This window comes from Mchenga conophoros, linkage group LG5 (assembly GCF_057382185.1).
Source record: "Mchenga conophoros isolate Kocher_MC1m ecotype Shallow Benthic linkage group LG5, M_conophoros_male_GT1.1, whole genome shotgun sequence".
NCBI lineage: Eukaryota > Metazoa > Chordata > Actinopteri > Cichliformes > Cichlidae > Mchenga > Mchenga conophoros.
This window is the reverse complement of record NC_140530.1, coordinates 4,692,266-4,704,500: the sequence shown is the minus strand read 5'-3', so window position 1 is coordinate 4,704,500 and position 12,235 is coordinate 4,692,266. Positions and strand designations below refer to the sequence as shown.

Here is a 12,235-nt window from a genome sequence, read left to right as displayed (position 1 = left end):
CTTTTATATATGGTCTATGATGGCAATACAGCATAATGTTGTAACTTTTATGGAACAAATGGGAGAAGATGAAAAAATGGCAGTTTGAATGGAATCAGAAATAACAGCCTCTTTCTATTACCATACCATTACCAAAACTAGTTCATGCATTTATTACTTCTAGGCTGGACGACTGTAATTCATTATTATCAGGATGTCCAAAAAACTCCCTGAAAAGCCTTCAGTTAATCCAAAATGCTGCAGCAAGAGTCCTGACAGGAACTAGAAAGAGAGAGCATATTTCTCCTGTTTTGGCTTCCCTTCATTGGCTTCCTGTTAAATCCAGAACTGAATTCAAAATCCTGCTCCTCACATACAAGGTCTTAAATAATCAGGCCCCATCTTATCTTAATGACCTTGTAGTACCATATCACCCTATTAGAGCACTTCGCTCTCGCTCTGCAGGCCTACTTGTTGTTCCTAGAGTATTTAAAAGTAGAATGGGAGGCAGAGCCTTCAGTTTTCAGGCCCCTCTTCTGTGGAACCAGCTTCCAGTTTGGATTCAGGAGACAGACACTATCTCTACTTTCAAGATTCAGCTTCAAACTTTCCTTTTTGCTAAAGCATATAGTTAGGGCTGGACCAGGTGATCCTGAATCCTCCCTTAGTTATTCTGCAATAGACGTAGGCTGCCGGGGCATTCCCATGATGCATTGAGTTTTTCCTTTTCAGTCACCTTTCTCACTCACTGTGTGTTAATAGACCTCTCTGCACTGAATCGTACTTGTTATTAACCTCTGTCTCTCTTCCACAGCATGTCTCTTGTCTTCCTTCTCTCACCCCAACTGCAGCAGATGGCCCCGCCCCTCCCTGAGCCTGGTTCTGCCGGAGGTTTCTTCCTGTTAAAAGGGAGTTTTTCCTTCCCACTGTCACCAAAGTGCTGCTCATAGGGGGTCATATGATTGTTGGGTTTTTCTCTGAATGTACAGGGTGGGCCATTTATATGGATACACCGTAATAACATGGGAATGGTTGGTGATATTAAAGTCCTCTTTGTGGCACATTAGTATATGTGAGGGGGCAAACTCCTCAAGATGGGTGGTGACCATGGTGGCCATTTAGAAGTCGGCCATCTTGGATACAACTTTTGTTTTTTCATTAGGAAGAGGGCCATGTGACACATCAAACTTATTGGTAATGTCACAAGAAAAACAATGGTGTGTTTGGTTTCAACGTAACTTTATTCTTTCATGAGTTATTTACAAGTTTCTCTTTGTTCACAGCCATTGACATGTCGAAGAGGTTAACACGTGAGGAACGGATCGAAATTGTGTTGATATCTGGTGAACGCAGTAACCGGGTCATTGCAGCAGATTTCAATGCAAGACACCCTATGAGACCACCCATCTCCCATGCTACAGTTAGCAAACTGCTTGCTAAGTTTCATGAAAGTGTTGGATTTGCCAAAACGTGGACGCAAGAAAACTCACTAATGAAACATTAGTGGCTGTCCTAGCTTCATTCAGCAAGAGCCCACAGCATAGCACTCGCCGCATGTCACTGGAGAGTGGCATTAGTCGAACATCCCTTCGGCAGATATTAGCTAAATGGCACCCTTACAAACTCCAGCTACTGCAGCATCTTAGCGAGGATGACCCAGATCGGCGCACAGAATTTGCAGAATGGGCAAAACAAAAATTGGCACAGGACCCTCAGTTCACGCAGAAGATTTTGTTCAGTGATGAGGCAAACTTTTATGTGAATGGTGAAGTTAACAAACAAAACCACCGCTGTTGGTCTGACACTAACCCACATTGGATGGATCCCTCCAAGACTGTTGGAACAATAAAAGTGATGGTTTGGTGTGGTATATGGGGCACAACGATAGTGGGTCCATTCTTCATCAATGGAAACCTCAAGGCCACTGGATATTTGAAATTGCTGCATGATGATGTGTTTCCCTCTTTATGCACTGAAGCTGGCACGTTCCCTGAGTTCTTCCAGCAAGATGGTGCACCACCACATTATGGGTGCCAGGTCCGAGCATTCCTAGATGAACAGTTTCCTGGAAAGTGGATTGGTCGTCGTGGGCCAGTTGAATGGCCCCCAAGGTCTCCCGATCTGACCCCCTTAGACTTTTATCTTTGGGGTTATCTGAAGGCAATTGTCTATGGCATAGGTGTCAAACTCTGGCCCGCGGGCCAAATTTGGCCCGCAGCCTAATTACATTTGGCCCGCGAAGCCATACCAAATTACTATTAGAGCTGGCCAACTGGTATTATACAGCTAATATATACATTGTTTAGTATTAAGCTTTGCTTGTTCCACATTCAGTTTCTCAGCAAAACTTGTTTGAGTCCATAAGAAGAGATTCATTCTTAAATCTGGAGGAAGATATTTTTCAATAAATATTATTGTTAGCCCGCGACCTTGTTCTAGTTTTGAATTTTGGCCCACTGTGTATTTGAGTTTGACACCCCTGGTCTATGGTGTGAAGATACGAGATGTGCAGCACCTGAAACTACAGATACTGGATGCCTGTGCTGGCATTTCTCCTGCGGTGTTGCTATCAGTGTGTGAAGAGTGGGAGAAGAGGGTTGCATTGACAATCCAACACAATGGGCAGCACATTGAACACATTTTATAAGTGGTCAGAAACTTGTAAATAACTCATTAAAGAATAAAGTTACGTTGAAACCAAGCACACCATTGTTTTTCTTGTGACATTACCAATAAGTTTGATGTGTCACATGGTCCTCTTCCTATTGAAAAAACAAAAGTTGTATCCAAGTTTGCCTCCTCACATATACTAATGTGCCACAAACAGGACTTTAATATCATCAACCATTCCCATTTTATTACGGTGTATCCATATAAATGGCCCACCCTGTATTATTGTAGGGTCTATCTTACAATATAAAGCGCCTTGAGGCGAATGTTGTTGTGATTTGGCGCCATATAAATAAAATTGAATTGAATTTTCATACATAAGGCGCATTAAGCGAAACAAAACAGTCAGATAACTCAGCTCATTCCTCTTGCTTCCTCTACTTCCGTACCATTGATTCATTAATGTTGATTTCTCTCGCAGCTGCTCTATTCTCATGTTGTTGCACTATATTAATGACTAACCTCATATTGTGGATGGATTATCTCAGTTGTTCTCCTGACTGAAGTTTGGTCCGTTTACAACATCCTGCCATGTGACTGCATTTGTCTATAACCATCGGGAACCCTCACGTTAACTTTTATCGAGTGGAAAAAAGTTAGTGTTCATCCTCCAGCTTCACTGTGTTTATGTTATGCTAACATATGCTAACATAGTTGTGCCGCTAGTGATCACGTAGCGCAGCGGTCCCCAACCCCCGGGCCTTGGACCGGTACCGGGCCGCGAGAGTTGAGGCTCAGGTGTGAAATGTATAGTTTTCAGGGTTTTTATCGGTTTTCAGCATTATTTTGTCATCGTTTTTATCGTTAACTCGGTTTTCCTGGGTCTTTACACGTGTGTTATGAATAAATTTTCTTTTTTCCGGTACCGGTACTAGTTTTATTTTGTTGTATTTATCCGCAACACCTTAAAGGCCGGTCCATGAAAATATTGTTGGGCATAAACCGGTCCGTAGCGCAAAAAAGGTTGGGGACCGCTGACGTAGCGCATCATTATATACCAGCTAGACCAACTTCAGTAACCCTTCAAAAGTCACTGCTGTTTAGTTTTCTGTCTTCATTTATGTTGGAAGTGATAGCAGAGCTGTACGTTTTAATATTTTCAGAAATCTCTCAGTCAGAACATGCTATATCATGTTTAGGTGGAAACTAGTGAGCTAACTTCCTGCTAACTTCTAACTCTGTTAAATTTAATAAATTCTGTTTTCATGGATGCCTGGATGTTAAACTTAATTGTTACACCTGGTAAAGCAGCAAAACTGATTGTTAGGTATTTTAGTACCATGGTAGCATTTACTGGATATTGTTTTATAGTGACATTATACAGGAAAACTCTGTCATTCAATAAGGCCCCTTTGTTTTAGTTATTTTTCTCTTTGACCCAAGAATTGATGTGTGAGAATCACAGGCTGGTACAAGGTTGAAATACCACAGAGATCACTCCCTCAGCTACATTAGTTTCTTAATCTTTTAGGAGACGCCTGTTGAAGGCCAAATGGTTTGTTTCAGATTTCACTAATGTAAGAACTCTTTGTTTTGTGCCTTGAAAATATGTCGCTGAGATAATCACAATTGTAGCTGAACTGATAAACTACACAAAGGATGCTTCTTCACCCAAGGGCAGGAAGACGCTGCCTTATCTTGGTCTGTACTGGTTTAAACTGATAAATCTGCTGTCTCATGAATTTTACCCTCTATATAAACTGTTGTACTTGTGAATAAAGTTGAGTCACTTTGGGAAGACAATCTAAAGCAGTCTCTGTTTTCTTGTTCTCCCAAGCTGCTCCCGAGCTCGTACTAACACGCTGAATGGCATGCTTGAATATTACTTGAGAATATATTTGACTGTGTTACAGACTAAGGGACATTCTCTGCTGATAGGTGAAGGTACATTCTCTGCTGATAGACGTCCACGCCTCGAAGGAAGTCGATCCACGGATTAGGCCCTGGAAACCGTTTCCTTCACTGATAATTTTATCAAAGGTGAAAATTTTTAGTTTTTAAATCTCAGTGATGCCGCAGTGTTCGTTTGACTTTGGGACCTGAAGCGGACGGAGTTTGGACCCAGATGACTCCGCCAGGCTCCTGACTACGGTAGCCGTAATGCTCTGATAATGCATCAATGGTGCGGCTTCATAGCTTACCAACGTCGTACTAAAACATTTTTTGACAGATTTTTGAGCACCGTGTACCACATAAAATTGGTCCGAGGTCAGTAAGCACAACCAGAATTCATAAAGAAGGCGCACCGGATTATAAGGCGCACTGTCGATTTTTGAGAAAATGAAAGGATTTTAAGTGTGCCTTATAGTCTGAAAAATACGGTACTAGACTGCTTCAGATACAGGTGTGATAAATTCTGGCAAATAAAATCTACACTCACTGTTTCAGTAAATTAGTATTTGTTTATTTAATGGTTTAAATACGGGGTGGCTGTAGTTCAGGAGTTAGGTCATGGTTTGATTTCTTGCCGCTTCAGTCTGCACACCAAATGTCATTGGGCAAGATACTAACCCCAAGTTGCTCTCTGATTTGTCCACTGGCGTATGAATGTGTGTGAATGTTAGATAGAAAGCACTTACATGGTAAAAAGTGCTATATAAGAACCAGCCCATTTACCCTCCAAACATGACTTTGTCCCCACTGCTGGTGTTGTATGTGAAAATGTTTTGACATAGGTTGAATAGTATATATTTTTTCTTTTTTTTTAAAAATTTGTGTTTCTTGACATGAAATAATACATCTACACAATAAAAGCAGTAGTTTGCCTTACCCAGGTCTTTACCAAATCCGGACTGCTTGAAGCCTCCGAAGGGCGCAGCGACGTCAGTCTTGTTGTAGGTGTTGACGAAAACTGTGCCGGCATTGAGCCTTTCACTGACATACAGTGCTTTGCTGATGTCCCGTGTGAAAACACCTGATGCCAGGCCATACTCTGTAGCATTGGCCCTCCTCAGGACGTCATCCACTTCACTGAATTCAGGAAGATGGAGGAGGCACACCGGACCAACACAACAGTGAAGACACAAAAGGTCAGTCTTATGTTGGGTATATGAAGCAAGCTGGCATTTGAGCAATCATTCAATTTTAACTAACCCGCTCTTAAACTTGGAGATGATCATAACAGGGCCAAAAGACTCCTCTTTAGCAATGTACATGTGGTCCTGCACATCAGTAAACACTGTGGGTTCAAAGAAGAAACCTGGAGGGAAAACAAAACATCCAACGGCATCTGTTATATCAGAGTTAGTCCATCCTAACCAGTTCTGTTTAGAAACTTCTGCTGCCTTACCTGGTCGTTGTACCTGTCTGCCACCACAGACCAGGGTGGCTCCCTCCTTGACGCCAGTCTGACAATATTCCACCAGTTTGTCCAGGTGGGCCTTGTGGTTCTGAGGTCCATGGTCTGTTGAGCGGTCCAGTGGATCACCAATCTTCATCTTTTTGACTTCCTCAACCTAAGATAAGAGAGATCCAAGTGGTCTTTAAAGAAGTAAGAACTAATTACTCACATGAGACAGCATACGGGAGAGAAACCTTACCGCTGCGGCTCAATTTGCATACTAGAAGGACATGCTGAAACACACGCAGATCCACACAAAGGCGTGTAACTGCTCAACCTGCTCAGTGTGCTCATTTCTAAGACTTAGAGCATGTGTTTCAGTTTCATTACTACCACCGACAGTGCGTCACTGGCCTTGCTCTTTCAACACATGTGAAAAAGTTACTGAAAACAGTAACTAGCTGATAAAGTTAAGTGAAAGACATATAGTTTGGTGAGAAACACCTCAGCACTATAGCAAAATGTCTTTTGGCCCGCTGACTAAAATGGCATTAGTCAGTGAGCCATCAGCCTATTACGTCTGAAGGTGAGAGACTGATTTTTAAGGTGGAATGAAAACACAACATGACATTTTCACTGTAAAAAAGGAAAAAAAGGTCAAAGTAAAGTTTACTGCGGGTTACACCTACCACTTTTTGTACAAACAGGTCATGAATGGAGTCTTCCACAAACAGTCTGCCAGCAGCGATGCAGTTCTCTCCCTTGTTAAAGAACACTGAGCTCATGCCCTGTAACATACAGACAACAACATAGTGGATGCACAACTTTTTACTCTGTTTTGGAAAAAAACACAAAAACCTGCCATAAGATAAACACACCATGCGCACGGCCTTGTCCATCTCGCAGTCACTGAAGATGATAAGTGGTGATTTTCCTCCAAGCTCCAGAGAGACTTTCTTTACATTGCTGACTGCACAGCTTCAAATATACAAGAAAACAGACACGCAACTGTGAGCGAAACTACACTGAACAAAAATATAAACGCAACACCTTTGTTACTGCTCCCATTCCCCATGGGATGGACGTAGAGACCTAAAATTCATTCCAGATACACAATATAACCATCCCTCCCAAACAGTGGTCACAAATCAGTCCAAATGTGTGGTAGTGGGCACATCTGCTATATTGAGATAATCCATCCCACCTCACAGGTGTGCCACATCAGGATGCTGATCTGACATCATGAGTAGTGCACAGGTGTACCTCAGACTGCCCACAACAAAAGGCCACCCTGGAATGTGCAGTTTTTTGCGCTATTGGGGGTCTGAGGACCCAGAACCGGTCAGTATCTGGTGTGACCACCATTTGCCTCATGCAGTGCAACACATCGTCGCATGGAGTCTATCAGATTGTCAATTGTGGCCTGTGGAATGTTGGTCCACTCCACTTCAATGGCTGTGCGAGGTTGTTGGATATTCGTGGGAACTGGTACACGCTGTCGTATACGCCGGTCAAGCACATCCCGAACATGCTCAATGGGTGACATGTCCGGTGAGTATGCTGGCCATGCAAGAACTGGGACATTCTCAGCTGCCATCTGCCCTGAACAATGTGAACCATGATTCATCCGTGAAGCGCACACCTCTCCAACGTGCCAGACGCCATCGAATGTGAGCATTTGCCCACACAAGTCTGTTACGGCGACGAGCTGGAGTCAGGTCAAGACCCCGATGAGGACGACGGGCATGCAGTTGAGCGTCCCTGAGACGGTTTCTGACAGTTTGTGCAGAAATTGTTTGGTTGTGCAAACCAATTGTTCCAGCAGCTGTCTGGGTGGCTGGTCTCAGACGATCTTGGAGGTGAACCTGCTGGATGTGGAGGTCCTGGGCTGGTGTGGTTACACGAGGTCTGCGGTTGTGAGGCCGGTTGGATGTGCTGCCATATTCTCTGAAACGCTTGTGGAGACGGCTTATGGTTGAGAAATGAACATTCAATGCACGGGCGACAGATCTGGTTGACATTCCTGCTGTCAGCATGCCAATTGCATGCTCCCTCATTGCTTGTGGCATCTGTGGCATTTTGCTGTGAGACAAAACTGCACATTCCAGGGTGGCCTTTTGTTGTGGGCAGTCTGAGGTACACCTGTGCACTACTCATGATGTCAGATCAGCATCCTGATGTGGCACACCTGTGAGGTGGGATGGATTATCTCAATATAGCAGATGTGCCCACTACCACACATTTGGACTGATTTGTGACCACTGTTTGGGAGGGATGGTTATATTGTGTATCTGGAATGAATTTTAGGTCTCTACGTCCATCCCATGGGGAATGGGAGCAAAAACAAAAGTGTTGCGTTTATATTTTTGTTCAGTGTATAAGACTTTGTTAAACACCTTGTGTAAGGTTTACGTTACCTCTCACCTCTTCATGATGTGTTTACCAATCTCTGTGGAACCTGTGAAGCCAAGTTTCCGGACGTCGGGATGGTCGGAGAGACGCTGACCCACCAGGGCACCTAGAATAAAGAACAAGATGCATAGCAACTCACGGAGCTTCATTAGGTGACCTCAGCTTCATGTCATGAATGTTTATGATCCAACCTGATCCAGGCAGAATGTTAATCACTCCTTTAGGCAGTCCCGCTCTTGCTGCCAGTTCAGCAAACTTCAGTGCTGTCAGTGGGGTGACCTGAAAACAAACAACAACATGAATGACCCTGTGGTTTTAGCTTTTGTGGGTAGCATGTGTGACATGGGAGTCTGACCTGTGCAGGTTTGAGGACCACTGTGTTTCCAGCTGCCAGGCAGGCTGCTGTCTTCCAGGCCAGCATCATTAGAGGGTAGTTCCAAGGAATCACAATGGCACAAACTCTGAGGACAGATAGAGAGCATTTGAAATACTTATCACACCCATTTTATAACATCTTGATTGAAATCCACCTGCTTGAAGATTTTCTGTCAAGCACATATATAGTTTGTTCTTTACAAATATCCCTTAAACTACTAATGTGGTTCATAAAAAGCAGTAGTTTGTTCGGCTTTCGAACCAAAGGCATGTTAGCTTTAATGTGAATGTACAGTGCTGTGAAAAAGCATTTGACTGAAATGCTTTGTTAGTTTTACATCAGATGCAACAGGATACAAACCCTTCAAAAGGTCCACAGAATATTTTCCTAAATGTAATTATTTTTGCAGGTTCCACTGCAATGCTGTGTAGAGTATGACACTTTTCAAATCTCTATTCTCACCCCATTGGTTCCTTCTTGGTAAAAGTCAGGTTACGATTGGGCCTGGCCTGGTTGATGGGGATGGTGCTGCCCTGTAAAAGAACAACATCATGTTGTTTGCATGTATTTACACATCTGTAACAGATGTATCAGACTGTCAACTGACAACGTGACAGGTGCAGGCTTTTAAGCCAGCTGTCTTACTTGGATCTTGTCACACCAGCCAGCAAAATAGCGGAAAGTCTGGATGGACATGCCCACGTGGGTCTTGAGGGCCAGAGTGTACACAGCTCCAGAGTCAATGGCTTCAATAGTGGCCAGCTCCTCCTGGTGCTCCTCCATCAGGTCAGCCAGCCTGGAGGTGGGTTAACAGCGAAGACATATTATGAAACACAACTTAGACAACAACTTTTCTTCACTAATACTATCAAAGACAAACAAACCTACTGAAGGCATTTACTCCCTTAGAACAAAGATATTAAAGCGGTTCATGCTATGGAGATGCTCACTTTACCGTAAAGAGAAATGGGCCATAAAGCTAAGAAAAAAAATATGGATGAAGTTTTTTGACACTCCAGGGTCATATATCTGACCTGTAGATGAGTCTTCCTCTGTCCCTTGGGTTCATCTTGCCCCACTCTCCCTCTTCAAAGGCCTCTTTAGCTGCAGCCACTGCCCTGTCCACATCACTGATCTGGGCCAGAGACACATCGCAGATGGCCTGCAGGACACACACAGGACAGACAAGGAAATTAAAGATGGCAAACCTCAGTTATGAAGACATGGCCTCCAATCCTGATGAGATCACCTTCAGCAGTGGAAAGAGAACTTCCCTTTTTTGTAGTTTTTCCCCCTAAACTTTGTTAAAATAAGCTTTAAACAGACTGTAGCACTATTTTTGGCCATCATCATTTGTTGGTCACTAAAGACAGGGGATTTTAATATTTGTAACCCGAAAAAGAATCAACAGCTTCAGCTTCCATCATCAGTTGAGAAAAGAAATGGTTGCTTTTCATTATAGATCCCTGCCAGTGTATGACGCAGGACACAAAGTTATTACATTACAGAGAAGACATTACTCGATATAATAAAATATTATATAGGACATGAATTTTGCATTTTTTGTCATTTCTTTTTCTCTCACCGTGCCGTCAGTGGGGTTGATGGTTTTGTAGGTCTTTCCTCCCTCTGCATCAACAAACTCTCCGTTGATGAATAACTGATGAGGCATCTTTATTGTCATGTTGTTTATGTTCTTCTCCACCTGAGCAGGTAAATGATACACATTAACACACGGCTGTTTCCTCTCCACGTATCCATAACTAACAAAGGGAATTTCAAACACTTACATAGTCGACTACCAACTCCTCTTCATCGTCCTCCCCTCTGAGCTTCCTCACACACATTTGGATGAAATCCTGAAAGGTTGTATTCATGTAGACATCCTCGTTCTGCAGCTGGCAACTGCTGGCTCGAAGTTTCACCTCCTCCACCAGCCTGAAGACAGAGAAGAGGCAAGATGGAAAATGGGGGATAGAAAAGATATGGGGGACAAGAAAAAGAAGAGAAGATTAGGTGAAATAGTGGTAAAAGAAGGAATGCTTGGATTAAAGCACTGATATCAGGTTGTAAAATACTCTTTAAGGAGAAAATGACCTAAACTAAAAACTTACTTAAATAAACCTACACATATAAACCTGCACACATATACATAATATTATTGGATTGTAGCTATCTGAGGTGGATTTATGCGTTTAGCCAGGCTTTCTTTGCATTTGCTGGCTTGACAATACCTAAAGCCTCAGTTGTAGATAACGGGTACCACATAATAGACATCGAGCAAAATCCAATGAAATTTGGTGGAGAGGTAGAGCACAAGTGCAGAAAGAATGAGTTACATGTTGATGGAAATTGGTTAAAAAGTATTTTGGACATTAATGATTATGCACAGGCAACCCGCTCAGTGCCTGGTTTCACTGAGCCCAAACAAAACTGACACTTGAAGCTGCTGCTTGTTTGTTACATAATTCTGTCATTGTTTAATAACTTTAATGTATTAAGATTTGTTCTACACCATAGCGAAATAAACACAGACTGGAACTGTATGTTACATAAGTGATGAACAATAAAAAGAAAATTGACATGGTTTTGTATTTTTCCCTGTATCACCTGACCACATCCATGGAAGCAGCACCAGATTTGAAAAAATCTGTGGAGTCTTCAATCTGGCTCACATTACTCAGGATACTCTGCCACACTGCCTGGAAGACATGATGTTAAAAGTCAGCACAAAGACAAAATCTAAACTGTCAGCTTAACGTTTTCTTGAATCAGTGGGAGAGGAGGGCCTACCCTCATCTGTACAGCGAAGGTTTTCTCCTCCTCAGTGAGCTCCACAGCAGCACTGCTCCCAGAGCGAAAGTACTGCGCTGCAGCAATCATCTTTCCATCCTCAAACTGCAGATTCTTCACCAGCAGCTGCAGAGAAACACAAAATGCGACACCACCTGTTTTAATCAATGCTGTACTTTGCTAACACACTTCAATGTCTCCATTGAGGTCAACAGAATACGTTGAATGGACCACAATTTTAATCAGAATTATGATTTAAACATTTTATTCAATTCTTCTTGTATATCAGGATCCATTAGATTGGATGGGAAGTTTCCATGAAGCACCACCATCACCATGCCTCAAACCTCTGCAAGCATTTTAGTGAAGAAGAGGAATATTTGGCTAGCTTGCCAACTTTGCGTATTGTTATAGCTCTTAAAATCATCATACAAGCACAGGTAAAGTTTATGTATAAAATAAATTACCACTCACACACAGACACACACTCCTATTGCACTTTTTCATATGCCCAAGCTCGTTGTCTAACTTTTAACACACTCCAGTGAATGCATCAGGGACAACTCAGGGTTTAATATATTGCTCAAGGACATGTTTTTGCGAATAAATGAATGAGGCAAGTTGTATGAAGAACTTTGAGTGCTCAGGTAGAACAGAAAAGTGCTACACTATTACAATTGGTAGACAACCCACTCTAGTATCTGAGTCAGAGTCATATAGAAAAA

General features: G+C 42.6%; 1 protein-coding gene across 1 annotated transcript in view; it reads right to left on the bottom strand.

The window, feature by feature from the left end:
• The window catches only part of aldh1l1 (aldehyde dehydrogenase 1 family, member L1), a 29,217-nt gene that overhangs the window by 758 nt on the left and 16,224 nt on the right, over positions 1 to 12,235 (bottom strand). Inside the window, exons 8-22 of the mRNA XM_085272866.1 lie at positions 11,511 to 11,636; positions 11,328 to 11,419; positions 10,508 to 10,655; positions 10,303 to 10,422; positions 9,752 to 9,879; positions 9,363 to 9,513; positions 9,180 to 9,250; positions 8,697 to 8,802; positions 8,533 to 8,620; positions 8,354 to 8,447; positions 6,808 to 6,907; positions 6,619 to 6,717; positions 5,939 to 6,104; positions 5,743 to 5,848; positions 5,420 to 5,619 (exon numbers count right to left, since the gene is read on the bottom strand). Coding sequence (XP_085128992.1) covers positions 5,420 to 5,619; positions 5,743 to 5,848; positions 5,939 to 6,104; positions 6,619 to 6,717; positions 6,808 to 6,907; positions 8,354 to 8,447; positions 8,533 to 8,620; positions 8,697 to 8,802; positions 9,180 to 9,250; positions 9,363 to 9,513; positions 9,752 to 9,879; positions 10,303 to 10,422; positions 10,508 to 10,655; positions 11,328 to 11,419; positions 11,511 to 11,636 — 1,795 coding nt within the window. The remainder of the gene's footprint in view (positions 1 to 5,419; positions 5,620 to 5,742; positions 5,849 to 5,938; positions 6,105 to 6,618; positions 6,718 to 6,807; positions 6,908 to 8,353; positions 8,448 to 8,532; positions 8,621 to 8,696; positions 8,803 to 9,179; positions 9,251 to 9,362; positions 9,514 to 9,751; positions 9,880 to 10,302; positions 10,423 to 10,507; positions 10,656 to 11,327; positions 11,420 to 11,510; positions 11,637 to 12,235) is intronic.